Source organism: Zalophus californianus, chromosome 6 (assembly GCF_009762305.2).
Source record: "Zalophus californianus isolate mZalCal1 chromosome 6, mZalCal1.pri.v2, whole genome shotgun sequence".
Lineage (NCBI taxonomy): Eukaryota > Metazoa > Chordata > Mammalia > Carnivora > Otariidae > Zalophus > Zalophus californianus.
The window spans coordinates 127,994,821-128,013,055 of NC_045600.1; the positions used below are offsets into that span (position 1 = coordinate 127,994,821).

At 47.7% G+C, this 18,235-nt stretch overlaps 1 protein-coding gene across 1 annotated transcript in view; it reads left to right on the forward strand.

Annotated features, from left to right (window-relative positions):
- Nucleotides 1–18,235, forward strand: part of ADAMTS17 (ADAM metallopeptidase with thrombospondin type 1 motif 17) — a 353,771-nt gene that overhangs the window by 214,857 nt on the left and 120,679 nt on the right. Inside the window, exon 14 of the mRNA XM_027571265.1 lies at nucleotides 11,302–11,468. Within this exon, the coding sequence (XP_027427066.1) occupies nucleotides 11,302–11,468 (167 nt within the window). The remainder of the gene's footprint in view (nucleotides 1–11,301; nucleotides 11,469–18,235) is intronic.

Here is an 18,235-nt window from a genome sequence, read left to right on the forward strand (position 1 = left end):
CTGGTGCCTCATGTTTGCATCCAGAGCTCTTATACCCTGGCAAAGGATCAGTCTCCCTCAGCACATCATTCCATATCAGGTGTCACCCCGGAACCTCATAGTAGGGGCCTATCAGAACCTTTAAATGCCCAGAAAGACCCTGTGCCCCGAGACAGTGGACAATTGGATTGTATTTAGGTGAGAACAACCCATATAAAAAGATGCCATCAATGCTGAGCAGATGCATTAGGCACAACTTTTAAGGGCCCTGACTCTGTTTTCTCGGCATGACGTTGGCTAAGGCATGCCCCATACCTTGGCTCTACCCATTGTTCCCATCCCAGCTGCTTTCTGCCCTGCCTACTCCTAAAGAACCCCTAGTTCAGAAAGCTGAGTTAGCATGCCCTCCCCCACCCGCCTGGCCCTAGCTGTGGGATTTCATGGGCTGGGTCTTCACCCCATTCCTCCAGGCCCAGTGGCCTCAAGAGACAGGCTGTACCAGAAACCCCAAAGTTTGTGTAAAAATCTTCCATTCCTCTTCTTTATCAGGTACCCCCCCATCCTACCTGGTGGTAGTCATGAGCTTTATCTCTGTTTGCCCCTCTTCCTCTGTCTTATCATTGAGGAATGGGGGACTTTGCCAGGCCTCTGCAAACAGGCTGCCGAGGGATATGTGGGTCTCAGCACATCAGATGGTTATGGGCCCTGACACATCCCTGGAGAGAGAGGTCTTTATGTCTGATCTCTGTCATCCAAAAACATCCCATGGGGCAGGCAATGGTAGAAGGCCCAGAAAGAGACTGCTGATGTTCTCATGCCTCCTGGCTCCCATGCCCCTTCTCAGTCATGCCTTTCTAGCATGATACCTTCAGTACACCTCGACAGGGCTCTGACTCTGGGCCAAGATCTCTGCTAGGTCTAGGCTTATAGTGACAAGCAAAAACAGATAAAGTCCTTGCCCACTCTCAACGTGCACAGTTCTGCCAACTTCCATGGGTCTTCTGGACGCCTCAAACCTGACTCTTCCCAGACTGTGATCTCTCCTCCCAGCGCACATCTCCACTCCGCATTAACAGCACCATCCTCCATCACCTCGCTCCAGTCCAAAGCTCCTGAGTCCGTGAATGGTCCCCTTGTCCCTCTCTTCCTCCTCCACATGCTCTTGTGATAAGAATGGCGAATGCAGCGAGCCTGCACCATGTGCCGGGTTCCCTTTTCGGCATTTACATGCAGTAAAGCATTGAATGCTGCCCTACAGGACAGGTACTCTTTTTCGCCCCGCTGGTTAGAAACTGAGCCGTGGAGAGGTTAGGTAACGTGCCCATGGTCACGTAGCTGGTGTAGAGCCCAGCGGCAAGGCTCCATTGTTCTCTCAGACCTTCCGCAGTGGCCTCCCTGCTTCCCGCACGCTCCCTGCCCTCTGGATTCATTCTCCACACAGAGCCAGAGAGATCCACTTAAGCAAAATTCCAGTTCTCTCTCTTCCTGCCACAGCCCTTTCCATCGTTCCCCACTGCACTTAGAATAAAGTCCATACTCTTGACCATGGCCTCTGTATTCGTTTCCTGGGGCTGCCATCATAAATTACCACAACTTGGTGTCTTGAAATAGCAGTTTATCCTCTCCGCGTTGTAGAAACCAGAAGTCTGAAATCAGGGTGTTGGCAGGGTTGATTCCTTCTTGAACCGGAAGGAGGATTCATCCCACCCATGCCTCGCCCGACCTTCTGGTGTCTGCTGGCGCCCTCTGGTATGCTTTGCCTTTGTAGACTTGCCTCTGTCTTCACGTGGCCTTCTCTCGTCTTCTGAGGACACCTGTCACTGGATTTAGGGCCTACCCCAAGTCAGGATGATCTCCTCTCCTACTTAAGAGATCCTCAATTATATCTATCAAGACCCTTTTTCCAAGAAGGTTCTAGGTGGGCGTATCTTGGAGGGGAAGGGGCCACCATTCAGCCCACTGCAGCTGTCTTTCTGTCCTCAGATACAGCACTCCAAGCTCCGGACCTTTGTCAGTATTCCTTTCCCTCTCCCCAGCTTGCCTGTGCCCCTCCTTGGGCCTCTAAGGAGATGTCTTCTCAGGCCTCCTTCCTGACCACCTTGCACGAGGCAGGGTGCCTGCTTTACAGTCCCTCTCAGTGCCCTTTTCCCACATTACAGGTAGGATAACAATTTGTAATTACCCTTTCGTCCTTGGTCGCTTGTTTTCACCCTGTCCTCCCCACCCCGTACTGGTCTTTGAGCTCCATGAAGGCCACCGACGGGCAGGGCACCATTCTCCTTTCCATGCTTCTAGCAGAAGAGCCCTACCTCACTACCTGGAGGCATGCTTGCTGAGAAAGAGCAGTCTCTGTTTTGCCAGTGCCCCCAGAACACACCCTTAATACTGTTTTTCCCCCTGAAACATGAAGGTTATTGTAAATTATTAGGCCAAGAAGGCAGATGACCAGCAGCCACCCTTTCTTGTACTGTCGGGGCTCAGGTTCCCCTGCATATGAGAGTCCCCCTCCCCGCCCCCGTGCCTGCTCTGCCTCCAGGGAGGTTGTAGCCCACAGCAAGGGGTGCTCAGGGTCCTCTCCAGAACAAACTCCAAAATGTCATCCAGCCTTGTTCATCCCGAGTGACAGAAACAGTATGTCTTTGCTTCTGTAATATTTCTGCCTGGGTAACCTGTCCAGTCTTGTACAGTAACAGTGTAGCTCTGTTTCTCTTTCTCCTTGGCAGTGTTCTCCAAGGTTCCTCGCCTTCAGGGAAGCACCCCAGGTGAACGGGAAGAGAAGGGCCCGGTCTTGGGTGGGCAGTTTAGCAGCAGCCCCTGGAGTTTCTGGGGGATCACGCAGGATATAGACAGTGTTTTGTGAACTCCCGGCAACAGTTGTCAGCCTGCTTTTGCAGAGGGGCCTGACGTGGTGATTGTTACAAAGCACAGCTGATCGAGGCCCTGGAGCCAATCTCTGACCAAAACAATGTCCTCTTCCTGGGTCACTCCTCAACTCACCAGGCTCACTGCCTTCCGATTTCCCGAGGATGTCCAAGTCTCACTGCCGTGTACATCTCGGACTCGGAACTACCCCCCCCCCACCCCCTATCCCCTTCACTTTATATTCCTGGCTCCTTCCCCGTCCTCTGCAGCTGGTTTATTCACAGTCCAAAAACACTGGCAAGAGAGTCGGCTCCCCCACCCCACCTTTTTCTTTCTCTAGTCCTGATCTTTACAGCTCTTGGAATTTGTATTTCTTGCTGGCTGACATAAGGGGGGACCATCCGTGTTTTTAATGCAGCTCCCTAGGCTCGTCCTTTCCTGCCACAGTTTGTATTCGCTATCGGTGGGCGTTTCTGCCCAAAGACTGCAAGGCAGAAAGTTCATCTCTCATTTGAATTCTGGTACCCCATCAGAAGGCTTGTGTTTTGGCGGGGGGAGGGCTGGAGAGTAGGGTCCGGAGAAAAGGCTCAGATGGTCTTGTGTGAAGAGCCCTCTGTCAGAGCACAAGAAGGATGAGGTGAGTGGAGCATAGAAATGGAATGCACTGGGGTCACTGAGCAGCATCGCTCCAAAAGCAGCCAGCCTCCTAAGGCCCAGTGGGAGGCCTGAGGGTGGGCAGTGACCTTATATGCCTGTAATTGCTTTTTGCTTCCAAAGTGAAACCCCCGGATCCGCGCTTTCAACATGCCAGTGACCTGGTGTTCCCGCGGATGGATTTCTAAATTCTCAGCCTTTTACACTTGAGGCTAAGTCACATGTGTGACTTGGATACCTTGCAGAGGAGGCCTTAAAACTAGGATGTCTGCTGCCCTGAAAGGGCATTAGCAGCCCTGTACTACTCCTGACATCTGGAGGGACCAGCCGTCCACTAAGCCACCTGTGTCTCTGGATCTTGAGTGGATCTGAACCGCTGCTGTGACTTTTACCTTACAGTTTATTTTCATTGACTAGAACGGAGCAAAAAAAAAAGGGGGGGGGTCCCTCAGCCGGAGTGTTTCTCTTCCTCCTCTCCTGAGTCTGTGTGTTCATCCACTGAAGGAAAAGTGCCGTGTGATCCTTTTCATCTCGGTGAAACTTTGCTGCCTCCCTGCTCCGCCCTGGGGTCTGCCCAGAGTACTCCAGGCCCCTTCCTAGCAAGAGACCACCGGTCCTGTCCTGCAGGAGCTCCCTTTTCTCTCCACACTTTCAATCTCTCACCAGAGCCTCTCTACCCTATTTTTTTTTTCCTTATGTTTAAACATCTTTATTAAGGTACAGTATACAGAAAAGCCCACCTATGCTAGAGCGTGGCTCGTGCTGCAGCACTGCTCATCGTAGGCAGGGGTGTGCGCCGGCCACGCGTGCAGGTGCCTGCTGACGCCGCGGGAAGGGGTCATTGGCTCCGAGGGCGCATGCGTGTGACTGGGGGGCGTGGCTTTGCAGCGCCTCCCTGCCAAATCAACAGCTGTGAGCCACAGGGAGCTTCCTTGTGCGCTCGGCCTCACCAGTGCTCCAGGTTGTCTGTGTTTTCCAAGGTGGCCTTTCTGGTGGGTGTGTAGTGGTATCTCCCTGGCGTTCTCATTTGCATTTCCTTTCCAAGTAAGGAGCACCTGTGAGCATAGTTTGTGTCTGTGTTTGCCATTTGGATATCTTTTCTTGTGACGTGCCCATCTAAGTCATTTGGTTTCAGATCTGAACTTCTATTTTATCCATGTTTAGGAAGTCCCAACCGAGTACAAACAGAACTTGAGGATTGATGCTGGAGAAGCATCTTGAAAAATCCATCACATCCCAGATGACGGTACTAGTAGTTCAGGCCGGCTTCTCAGCCTCCCTCCTAGCCTGTTCCTGCTGCATCCAGGAGCTCTTGGGAGTCACACTTCTTATGTCCACCTCATACTTACCGCTGAGCTTTGATTTAATGTATTAGAGCTTTGATTTCCTCATCTGAAGGATACAGTCAGGAACCTCCTCTGATTGTTTGCAGAGATTTGACAGGGGAATCATTTTAAAGAGCAGGTAAGGTGTAAGCCCTCCGGCCATATTAGACTGTAATCATGGTGTAGGTAAAAGTGCCTCTGTCCTTATCTCTTCTCACCCATGTACTGAGTTGACCAAACTTCACTTCAAGATGAGATTTCAAATTCCTGTGTCACCTCCTGTTCTATTTCCATGAGTTTTCGTGAGGCCTTGGAGCCTGAGCAGTGGGAGCCTGTCAGGCTTGTCTCTGCCTTGCAGCCCTCATAGGAAAGGCTGAGGGAAGGACACAGACCTACTTCTAGCTCTAAAAAATGAACAATTTTATTGTACCATGAATTCTGTTATTTTAGCTGTCCCTCATTTTAGCCATGTCAAGCTTGGTTTCTGTTGTTTTAGTCTTCTTAGACATCTTTTTACTTTATCCACACTACGTAGGCCAGAGAAACTTACCAGAGTGAATGAGGAACCTCAGCTCTCTGCTCCTCAGACTTTGGGAGGGTGCTCTCTCCTGCCTGTGTTTGCCAGCCCCAACACAGCATCTCCTGAAGGCCTTTGTGTCCATACAACTCAGGCTTGGCACACTCATCCAGTGTGGATTCCTGTAAAGTTGGTCCCCTTCTTCCAAGTCCTCCCACAGAACTTCTGTTTGTAAGCCATTTATGGACCTCCCCATCAGACACACCCTCCCCACACAAAGATTCTCCTCTGTCTTCCTTATGACATGTATGGAGGGCCTCTTTCTGTTGTCTCACACCAACGTATACCTGGGAGGCCATCACTAATGTCATGGTAACTCTTAGATGAGCTGTGTTATAGACACAGCCATGAAGAATGAGTGGGCTGAGGGCAGGGTCCTGCAATGGATTGACATACTGGGATGATTTGGGTAACAAATCACACTGTTGATGAATTGTTTCTCTCTTTTTCCCATGTGGTTCAAATAGTGACCCAAGGGAAAGCTGAAGGAAAAAAAAACAACAAAAAAAAAAACTCTTTCAGTTTTTTTTTTGAATAGGGGTAGTTTTATGTAAAAAAGCATTAGCTATAACAGGCAGTTGGAGTAATGGGAATTAGCTGTTAAGAGATAAAAGAGAACACAGGAAGAACACTGGAAGATCAAACATAGGAAGTGGCCACTCTCTTCTGGTTTGAGGCAGAGCACCCAAGGAAGGAACAAATATGGATGAAGGGGCCTCCCCATCCCCCCCCCACACACACACACAGGGATGAGATTCCTTGGACTTTGTTGGAGAGGATGAAACCAAGGCCCGTTGGATGACAGAGAAGTTTGCAGAGGTGCTGCACTGATGGAACCTTCTGGAAAGTCACACTAAGGGGTGTTAGGGAAAGCTGCCCAAGGGGAGAAACAGCATCTGAAACCAGGCTGGGAATTTTCCCAAAGCATTAGTGTGCTTGGAAGCTGCCCCCTGGGATGAATGCTGCACAGAGGGAGGTGGCATGAATCACAGACCACCACAGGAGTCTGCTGAGAGAAATTAAATACCAGGACCAGAGACAAAAGTCTGTTCTTTCTCTAGAGTCTCTCTAGTACCTTGTACTGACAAAGCTTAGCATCATACCTACTTGACTGGAGGGCTTTAATTCCTCATATGGCTTCAGGTCACTATCTAGCATCCTTTCATTTGAACCCTGAAAGACCCTCTTTAGTGTTTCTTGTAGAGTATGTCTGGTAGTAAAAACAAAACATAAAAACTTCCCCAGTTTATCTGGAAATGTCTGAATTTCTCCCTCATTTTTTGAATGACAGTTTTGCTGGATATAGAATTCTTAGTTGATAGTTTTTTTTTTTTTAAACTTTGAATGTATCAACCTACTACTGTCTTCTGGCTTCCAAAATTTCTGATGAAAAATAGGCTCATGATTTATTAAGATTCTCTTATATGTGTTGTGTTGCCTCTCTCTTGCTGCTTTCAAGATTCTCTATTTTTTGACAGCTTAATTGAAAAGTGTATCAGTGAATTTATCCTACTGGGACTTTGTTGAGCTTCGTGGATTTGTACATTCATGTCTTTCTTCAAATCTGGGAAGTTTTCAGCCATTATTTCTTCAAATAATCTCTGTTCTTCTCTTTTCACCTTCTGAGCCTCCCATAACGCATATGTTGGTCCTCTCAGTGCTTTACCGCAGATACCCTCTGTTTACTTTTCTTCATTCTTTTTCTTTTCACATTCCCCCCCCCCCCGAGACTTAATAATTTCAATTGCCCTATATTCAAATTTGCTAACTCTTTCTTTTGCCTGCTTAAATCTGCTCCTGAACCCACCTGGTGAATTTTTTGTTTCAGTTATTGTATTTTTCAGTCCTGGAATTTATTTTTCCTTTCTGTAATTTCTTTATTGATTTTCTCATTTTTCTCATACATCATTTTCCTGTCTTTATTTATGTCATCCATTAGTACTTTGAGCATTTTTAAGACAGTTGTTTTAAGTCCTTGCCTAATAAGCCCAACATCTGAGTTTTCTCGGGCACCATTTCTGCCGGTATATTTCGTTCCTTTGAGTGGGCCATACTTTTCTTTTCTTTTATATGCTTTGTGATTTTTTTGTTGAAAACTGGACATTCGAATCTTATAATGTAACTCTAATAATCAGCCTCTCCCCTTCTGGATTTTCTGTTTCTTTGCTGTTGAAAGGCTTCTCTGTGCTGGGGATCAACCTGATGTAAAAGCATAAGGTATTCTCAAGCCTTTTCTAGCCTTCATCTTTTCCAGGGCATACCGGTGGCTTCCTAAATTTTCCCATATGTGCAGTTGCTTTTGAATGACTTAATCCTTGCATATCTGGCTCCCAAAAGGGGAAAAAGAGAAAAAAAATGTATTGCTCATTGAAATTCCTTGGAAGTTCCTTCAGCTCACAGGAGTTGCAACAGTGGTGGCCACCCTCTGTTCCTGCACCTCAGAAATCAAAAGCAGCACTGAACAATCAGAACACAGAACCCCAGTATTTGGAGAATAAGGTTCTTATTGTCCACCCTGGCTCTAGCCAGCCACCCCAGGCACAGCTGCCTGCCATGGGGCTGGAGTGTGGGGGACAGATAGCCACTACCACAATAAAGGCTGAAATGTATCTAAATTAACCACAGCTTACCAGCCAAGCTTTTCCCAGAAGGCAGCACATCAAATAGACTCCAGAGTTTCAACATAGTTACTTCGGACCGTTTTTGCCAATACATTTGTTGTCTAAGTGGAGAGACAGATTCCTGGTGCTTCTTACTCCACTGTCTTCCCTAACTTTGCTCTCTGTTTTGGTCTTTTTAAGATAAACTTTGATAATTTACTTCAACTCAGTCTACTGTTTGTTAAAGACTAGCCTGTGCAAGGTTCTCTCTGTGAGGCTGCAGAAAAATAGGAGGAAGACAGTAATCTAGCTCACCATTTCACAAGATTGATGATAGCAGCATAGCAGAGACCCAAGCAGGGTCAAAAGAGGCTCCAGGTAGGAAATAAAAAAGAGGCTTCAGGGTGGAGGTGGCCTCAAGGATGGACGGAGAATTGGGGGGTGGGGGAGGTGGGGAAGACGGGGCGGTGGGCTAGATGGGGGGCTGAAAGGGAACTTGCCCATGGGAGAAAGTTGGTCAGGGAGAAGAAACAGGGTAAACAGAGTTCAGGAGGAAAGCACCCCGAGGCACATGAGGTATCCCATGGGCTACCCTCCTCTAGGCCCACTTTCTGCTGGATCCAGAAGTTGTCTTCACTTGTTTAATCTCTCCACCCACCTGCCACAAGGCATAAAGGTAGTTGGCTTATGAGGATCAGTCAGATGTACATCTGAAAAAAATCAATTGTTAGAGGTGGGTACAATGGAAGCTAAAATAAAGCTTAGTGGCAACTCAGGAAGTTAATTACACGAGGGTGCACAAATCTCAGTTCACACCCTAACTGGAAAATGTAGCTTTCTTCATTTTCCTGGAAACCAATTTTTATTTGCATTTGTATTTTTGATGTTTTAATTTGTATTTTTGAACTCCATTCTAGTTCAGTTTGGATCCCTAATCACTTCAGGAGTTTTTGCCCCATATTCCCTGAGTCTACAACTAAATTCAGTGAGGATGCATCTGATCCTTGTGTTGTCTGGTATATCTATGTTCTAAGGGCTGCCATAACACACTATTGCTAACTGGGTGGCGTAAACAACACAACTTTATTCTCTTTTAGTTCTGGAGACCAGAGGTCCAAGATCAAGGTCTTGGAAGGGTTGGTTCCTTCAGAAGGCTGTGAAGGAGAATCTGTTCCATGCCTCTCTCCTGATTTCTATGTGGCTTACTGGTGATCTTTGGCATTCCTTAAAATGTAGAAACATCACCTGGATTTCTGTCTTCATCTTTGCATGGTGTTCTCCCTCTGTGTTTCCATCTCCAGATTTCCCCTTTCTATAACAGTACTAGTCATATTGGATTAGGAGCTCACCCTGTTCTCGTATGATCTCATCTTAATTAATTACATCTGCAATGGTCCTATTTTTAAATAAGGCCACATTCTGAGGCACTGGGGTTAGGACTTCAGCATATGACTTTAGGATGGACACAATTCAACCCATAACTTCTCACCATAGAGCATCTGCTGCCTCACCCATCCCTTCTCTGGTCCCAGCCGTGGGAACTCGCCTGTTGCAGAGATGTCCCTCCTGCTGGTCCACATGCCTTTCCCCCTCTCTCTTTCTTCCACACTGTGCTTTGTGGCACCGGAATCCATTCATCTGTCCACACTCGGCATTCAGGCCCAGGGCTCTTGGGAGACTCTGTCTCCCTAAACATGCCATGCAGTCATTTCCCTGAGATCCAGCTGCCTCCCTGGTGTTCTGGGAGGGAAAAAGAACAAAAGGTCTCTCTGTTCTCAGATCCCATAAACCTTAGAGAGGTTTTGCTGTTTCCTGACTTGGAGATCAGAACTCAGGGCCCCTCTCTGGGGCCACCGGTATGTATAACCTCTCAAGGCTGCCGCCATGCCCAAGTGAAGGAGAGGTTGTCTGGTGTACATGAGGTGGGCATAGAGGTAAGAGTGGAGCCTTTCTTCCTGCTCCAGACATTTTCTCCAACATATTTATGTAGACCAGGAACCGGGAAATGATGGCCCATGGACCAAATCTGGTACACCACCTGGTTTTATAAATAAAGTTTTATTGGCACACAGCTATGCCCTTTTGGCTCTGCATTGTCTTTGTACAACAGTGGCAGAGTTGAGTAGTTGGGACAGAGACTACATGGCCCACAAAGCCAGAAATAGTCACCTTTGCAGAAGAAGTTTGTAGACCCCTGATGACACAAAAGCCTAAGGACTTCTGCTCTGATCTCTCTCCCCTGAAGCAGTGATCATAGGGTGGCCTCATTGTCTGACTACAGGGAATGGCAAAGGGAGGAAAAGAAATACTCAGTGTGGTTATTAGGTCAAAACTATTGTCCTGCCAACTGGTGTATGCAATTTGTGAAAAGCCGTTGAGCAAAACCGTTGTGACTTGTGTTCTTTTCCCCTCGATGCTGAATTTCAGTAAAAAGTTCGGGGAGAAAACAATCGTACTCCATCATGGTGATTTTGGCATCATGGAAATGAAGGGAACCACTGAGGTTGCTTGGGTCAGGGTCCTGTGAGGACACCCCAGGGCTTCATGGAACAGCTGGGCAGACCCTACATTTCAGCCAGCCCCCAGTATCCTCCTGCTCCTACTCAGTGCCCCTCACACACATGGGTTTGGCCAGAGAACACAGCTGGGTCTCCAGAACTACTTAGAACCCCAGTCTAAGCACAGAGCCTCAGGGACCCAGGATGCATCTTTGACCACTCGTGGTCTCACACTTGCCCAAGTACCCAAGTAAAGGTTGCAGAGCCGGGATCTGGCAGGTCTCTACCCAAAGCCATTGAACAAGTTAATGAATCATTCTGATTCTCTGCATTACAAAGTTAAATGAGAGCTATTTACTCATCCTGAAACTTAGTGACATCCAGAGTGGACCTGGGAGCCACGTAAAGGTCTTTGTTTTATAGAAGACCAAAAAAACAAAACAGAACAAAAACAAAAAACCCACACACACTAAAAATTCCCCCTTGGGGTTTTCAGTGTTACAAATGGCCAAATTTTAAGTTCGGATGAAAGACCCAGTTTGTGGATCTTGCTGAACTGATACCGTATTCTATTTCCAGCTGACCCTGATTTACAGTTCTTGGATGCATTTTTTCTGACGGCTCAGTTAAACACGCCGTCAGCATGGGCCTGGGATTGCTGAGATACGGTGTGGAAGAGCAGAGGGAGGTTGCTTTGGAAACCTTGCCCGGCCCCTCCCCCTCCTGGCAAGAGAGGCAAAAAACCGAGCCCCCCTGCTGTTTCCACAGCACCATCTGGGTAACTCAGACCTTTCTCTTCCTTCTAGCCCTGGGCCTGGGGGCACGCACTGCCTGGGAGCCAGTGTGGAGCATGCTGTCTGCGAGAACCTTCCCTGCCCCAAGGGCCTGCCCAGCTTCCGGGACCAGCAGTGCCAGACACACGACCGACTGAGCAGCAAGAAGAAGGGCCTGCTGACAGCAGTGGTGGTTGATGGTAAAGGCATATGGCACGTCCTTTCACAGTGCCCCCCCCCACTTCTCCTCCCAAGAATGTAAACACCTCCTAGGAAACCCCACAGGGGTCCCCCTTCCCAGCCATCCATCCAATGGGACGCTCCAGCCCCACTGCGCCAGTCAGCAGTGGACCGGCTTCTCGAGCAGTGGGGTTGAACTTGGATGACCCAGCTCTGGGAGATTTCTCAAAAGCAGCTGTGAGGCAGGCAGCAGACCAGAATCGTCCTGCACCCCCATTTGCAGCAAGGCGGGGGTGCTGGCAGCCTGCCGCCTAATGCCATGTGCTGAGGGGCCCAGGGCCAACTTTGAGGAGAGTGAGGCTCTGCAGGCGCAGGATGGTGGGTTTCTGTGTCTGCTCTCTCTTTCCAACGTTGATGCTTTCTTGCATTTCTTTTCTTGGTTCGTTTTGGGTTGGCTTTCACTCCTTGACTAGCGTGTTTGGAAAAAAAAGTTTTGAGGACAATTTACAACTCAGAGATGATGATAGGCACAGGTCACATTTTCCTTACAAGAGGTTTCTCCCGAATCAGGGGACTCTGCCCCATGGTCTATTGCAAGCATTTCCAGTGGCTGATCAAATTCTAGGTGGTATATCATGTCTGTAGGATTTGGAATGTTTATTTATTGAAGGACCACCTACCCGCCATGGCCTAGTTCAAGGTCTTTTACACTTAAAATTCTCATCTTCGGGAGACAAGACTGTGTCGTAATGATGACGATGCGGTCCTATTTGTTGAGCACCCCATAAGCCAGGCCCAAGTTAGCTCTGCATCTGTCATCTCAATTACTATGCAGAGCGAGCCATGCAAAGATAAGAGGTTACAGGTTATATGACACACTAAAGTTCCCGCGGCTGATAAGGAGCAGGGAGGGAGCCCCATTCTGGAGGAGCTGACTCAGTAAATAACCAGCTATCATCTGGCTTCCAATACTCGAGTAAGACAGACAGAGCATGACTTCATAAGTGTCGAGTGAAGAGGCTTTAATAAGAACTACAGTGACTGCGCCTGATTTTTAACAGCCTCTAAAGTCTTTTGCAGGAGAATGAGGTTCCTGTGCCAGGTCTTAGGTTTCTTCCTTGTGGTTTGAAGAACCTCTGAAATCTACACCCTGCAGTCGGCTGTTACAAGCTCAAGTGTGCGTAGCTGTGCAGAGGGAGGCCCAGTCATCCCAGGGAATAATGGCCCCAGACCTGCAACTTTGAACCCAGCAACCTGACCCATCAGCTCCAAACCAAGTTGTAAAGTAACATGGGATGTTCTCAATCGTGGCGGATACTACCAGCCCACTCGGCTGTGGGCTCATTTAAAAGCTTCAGGGAGCTCCCCAGACTTTTATCCTTTTTAAAAAAGAACACCACTTTTTAGAGCCTTGTAATGGGAGGTGCACCATCGGCTAACCGAGACTTCAAGAGAAGAGCGGCCTACATACCCTCAGCTTTTTCTGCAGACAAGGGAGAGAGGAGACCCACCCTCCCGAAAGGAACATGTGCAGCTGGAGGCAGAGACTCAAGCAGGAGCCTTGCTGCTCTCTGCCTGGCCATTCCTCTAATGCAGGAAAACCCAGGAGGCTTCCATATGTCTCGAGCACATTTGGACCCCTAATCAGGAGAAAGACAGCCCAGGCAGAGGCTGCCCTGTGTCCAGCACCATGGTGGAGTGGGTTCTGATGAGGAGCAGCCTTGTTTCCAAACCATCAGCTGTCTCAGCCTGCTGGACAGAGACACTTTAGGTCCTCTGTCAGGTCCTCTCCTGCTTTTTGGGAGCAAAATCCAAGAGGGACTCACACCGTCCCCGTTTCCACTCAACTGTGTGCACAGCATTGTTGTTATTCTTTCCTCAGCCTGCTTCAGCTTTGCATTCTCCAGCTCCTTTATTCAATGCAGAAATCCCACTTAAATGTCTGGTTTTCCACAGATTTCTCCAAGTCCAGATTAAACTTCTATTTTACTTGTAACCATTTTTGGATTGCTGAGCTCCTCGGGTCCCTTATCATCCCAGGGGCTGAAATGGATGTTTGCCCCAGACCCCGCACCCAGGAAGCGTCGCAGGTCAGCTATCTGGGGAAGCTCACCAGGTTCAGAATGTGTCGTGACCCACCTGCTTTTAGTTTCTCTCTACCAAAGCAATAGATAATTACAGCCAGAGTGCGACCGCCTTTGATCTGAAAAGTGCCACCCTCTTTGATAAGGACAGCTAGTGGGCAGTAAGCGTTTTGTCTTTGAGGGAGGGACCCCAAATTCAGGCCTTTGCAATGCTAGCTTGACACATCCCCCGCTCTGGGGTGGAATTGTCATGACTTCTTGCAGATTTGGTTTCATTTCCCTCTCAAATAGAAACAGAAGCCAGCGTTTTCAACAGGCACATTTCACAAGCATGAAAACAAAATAACAAACGGCCAATTCAGAGGGCAGGGGGAGAATACAGATTATAAGTTTGCTCCTCTCAAAAATCAGCTTATAAAAGGCACAATTCTAGCTCAGCCGTGATGGGAACGATTCCTGTGGTTGGGCTCTGGGCTTCTCGAAGCCCATTATGACTGCCCTATTCATAGCATTGCTATCACTGTGGAATTCTTTGGCGAGTGACACACGGTTCAAGAAAGGGGAAGCTATATTTTTTCTTTTTTTCTCTTACTGAAAAAAAAAAAAAGAATTCTTGCAGAGGTAGATTTTCCAAGGGAGGGCTCAGGACCACAAATCCATACCACCTCCAAAAGAAGACAAAGGCTCTCCTTAGAAAAGAGTTCTAAGTGGGAAAGCCTTTAGACAGAAACCCATGGAGATGGCCTGTTGCCAAACCCACCCCATTTCTGCTTTCCCCGTGGAATCTCATTTAAGTGGAAACCTTCAGGAGTTCAGTGCTTCCTGCCCAAGCCAGCAGGCCACGTGCCCACTGAAGTGTCGGAGGGCTTGGCTAAGGCCATGTCTGGACCTGGAGGTGCATTTCCAGCTCCTCCCAAGCACGGCAGAACCCCCTCTGGGTCTGAGCCTTCCAGGGTATGGAGGGTATGATGGTTAGGGACTCTCTGACCCCAGTTCAGCCAAGCTGACTGGAGTTGCTTGATGAAAAAGAAGTTGCAAAGACGCAGGGTGTCTCAGATCCCAAGGGCTGGGGTCTTAGGACAGGGCCTCTGAAAATATCAGGACCCTCTCTCCATGCCCACCACAGTTTGTGTTTGTGAGTCATTTCTTCCTGTTCCCAACTGAAAACTGGCTTTCCCATGACTTGTCCACATGTAGGCCAAACGGTGGCCCACAACACTTTCATCCTTTATCTGAATCCTTTGGGGCCAGATGTGGCCAAAGCGTTTTTGGTGTTAGATATCTAACAACAGCGCATCAACCATATATTCCAGGGAAGCACCCCACAGTCCAGAGAAGCACGCAGATGTCTCTACCAAATAACCCATGAGCAGTCTCTAACTGAGATATTGAACACTACCTACAGCCTCATGTCAGTCAAGGCTGGTTTTGCTGCCAAATGTGTTTGCCACAAATGTAAGAAAATACTCGCAGTTTTCAGAGCTTTTTGCACTTCCGAATTGTGGATAAGGGAGTACAGACTTCTTTCAGATTCATCAACCATGAGTAGACACAGCTGCTCTAAATCTGAATTTAGTGCTGGTTTTTCAAGAGAGAGACTCTGATTGGTCCACCTGCGGTCAGGTGGCCACTCTTAGTCCAATCAGTTGAGGCCTCATGAAGCGATCTATGAGGTTGTGATGGAGAGAAAGACTCTGATTGGTACAGCTACAGTCAAGTGGCTTCTGCCGGTCCGATCAACTAAGGCCAGGCTCTGGAGTTAGGGTGGGCAGCTTTGGGGACAAGGGACTGAGCAGCCTCCTTTTTATCCCCTACAGATAGCCGGACAGAGCGGGAGTGAGCTCTTGTGATGGCCTCAAAATTAGTACGCCCTTGTAACCACTGGCAGAGCAAGAATAGCAAGAGTGCTACGAGCCACAAGTGTCCTCTTCACCATGGAGTTCCAGGGGGAATCCTCCAAGCCTCCACTAAGCAGATAAGATAGTGTGGCTCTCAAGCCCCTGAGCTCATCTCTGCTGCCCTGTCTGTGGTTTCCCCATCCACGCATAAGTCCTGGCAACAAGTGGGCCAGTGAGAGACCAGGAACCACACCAGACAGTGTAGCTTCATTAGGATTTCATTTTGGCACCCATCAGCCATGTAAGAGAATGCCCCACACTTCTTTCCTTGGAGTGCATGGTTATATAACTCTTAAGAAGATTTGACCTCCTTCTGTACTACTAAGAATGTAAGACACTGTACCCAGAGGGGAATCACGGCACCTCATTTATCTGGGGATTAATTGCCCACACAAGGTAGCTTAGAGGAGAATTTTGAGGGGCTCCTCCTCAAGTTTTATAAAGGTTATCCTGAGTCCCTTTGGGAGATAGTGCCATACCTTCCTAGAGGTGGGGGGGGCCCTGAATTCTGAGCACAGACCTCAGAAAAGGAGATGGATGAATGGAGTTTCAGCTGAGCAAAGAAAGGAAGTGTTACCTCTGGACTCTGTTCTGGAGTCTGGGTGCCCCCAGACTGCCCAAGCCGAGGAGGACAGTGTCTGCAGGTGGGAGATTCCAGTGCAGTATACCTGCTTGCCTGGGGTCATGGCCAAAATCCCTCCATCTGAGAATCTCCACTTCCCTGATATTTATATCAAAGAGCCCAGATAAACAATCTTCATTCCCCTCCAAGTCTGGTCTTTCTAACTTGCCACAAAAGACCCCCTACTTTTCTATCCAAATCCCATTTCCATTTCTGCTCAAATCAGAGTATACATTCAGAAACCAGAAACATTCATAAAACTGGTGGTTTGCTTTCAGCAATACCATTTTGCCTCTTGGTATTTTGGGGCACCAGAGTTCTCTATTCAAAAAGAGCACAGGCTGGTAGAAGAAAACTAGGCAGGGACAAAGAGGCCCTGCCTGTCAAGGGGCTCCGGGTAGCCGTGCACCTTCTCTGAGCCTCACATGTCTGTCTATAAGACGGAACAATGACAGCTCCCACATGAAATGCGTAGACACTAAGAGGAAGCCCAGTGTGTGAAGAAAATCCCCCATCCACTCAGACTGGGGACTGTGGTGCTACATTCTCCCAGTGGTTCCCCAGGATGCTCACAGGAAACCTCGGGGTCCCCAAGAGCACCTCAAAAACTTTGTCAAATGAACATCCCAGAACCTAATCTCAGTTTACATTTCCATCTCCCATACTTCTTCCACTGACTGCCTTCCTGAGTCATTCTGTCTAAATGGAGGGACACCTGCCTCTAGCCTGCTACCTGAGGGATTGGGCTGTTCCTTCGACTTTATGCCCTGTCTTCTAACAGCTCAAGCCCATTCATGGGGCTTTTCACAGTCCGCCTCATCCGGGATTCACTCTGTACTTGTCCATGAGACTACCAGGGCCTTGAAAAACATGCACTACTCATCTTTCTTTCCCAACAGTGCTCAAAGAGTGTCTTGTGTGATGGAGAGGCTCAATTCCAGTTTTTGAATGAATAAACATTGAAGCAACATTACTTACTGGGAAGTTGTTCGTCACAGCACTTTCCCCCCACCTCCACAACTAACTGGAACAGACAAGTTGAACATTTCTACTGAACCTTTGTAGCTTCTTCCAAGTGTTTTAAGGCAAGGCTTCCCACTGGGCATGTTGGTCAGCAGAGCTCCATGGAAGAGGAGCCATGGAAAGCTGCTGAACATGTTCGTGGGTTTGTGAATGTCATTCAGTCATGAAAGCCGCAGAGCCTGGGTGAGACAACACATCAGCTCTGACAAGAACTGTCCAGCTGGAATGCCAAGATCTTCTGAAGCCAAGTCAACTCCAGAAGCCTTTCTCTACCCCTACACTTGCTCATCTGAGACCACTGGAAGGACCCAGTGGGGAAAATGATCCAATGGTGGAAACAAAGGGCCTGACAGGCAGCACAAAAGTGTTGGTGTTTCTCTCTCTGGAGGTTTCTTTGCAAAATAGTCATAATAACGTCATTAGAATTCGTTGACTTGGAGAGAAAAAGGGGTGCATTCCTCTTTCACAGTTACATAGAGAAGAACACAAAATCCATTCATTTATTTAAAAATAAGCTTGAAGTTTTTCTCCTAAGATCAAGAACAAGGCAAGGGTTTCTTCTTTCACTGTTCCTTTTCAACGTCATACTGGAAGTCCTAGCTAATGCAATAAGACAAGAAAAGGAAATTGAAAACATACAGATTGGGAAGGAAGAAATAAAACTACCTTTGTTTGATGATGACATGATCATCTATGTAGAAAATCCAAAAGAATCAACAAAAAACAACAATCACAAAAACAAAAAACAAAAAAAAAATACCCAAAAACCTCCTGGAACTAGTAAATGATTATAGCAAGGTTGAGAGATACAAGGTAAATGTACAGAAATCAGTCACTTTTCCTATATACCAGCAATGAGCAAATGCAGTTTGAAATTAAAAAACACAGTACCATTTACATGAGCACCCCAAAAATGAAATATTTAGGTATAAATCTAACACTATATATACAAGATCTATATGAGGGAAAATCTGATGAATGAGTCAAAAGAATTAAATGGGGAGAGAGTCCATGTTCGTGTATAGGAAGAATCAATATTGTCAAGACGTCGGTTCCACCTGACTTGATCTATAGATTCAGTGCAATCCCAGTGAAGTCCCAGCAAGTTATTTTGGGAATATCGACAAACTCATTCTAAAGTTTATATGGAAAGATTAAAA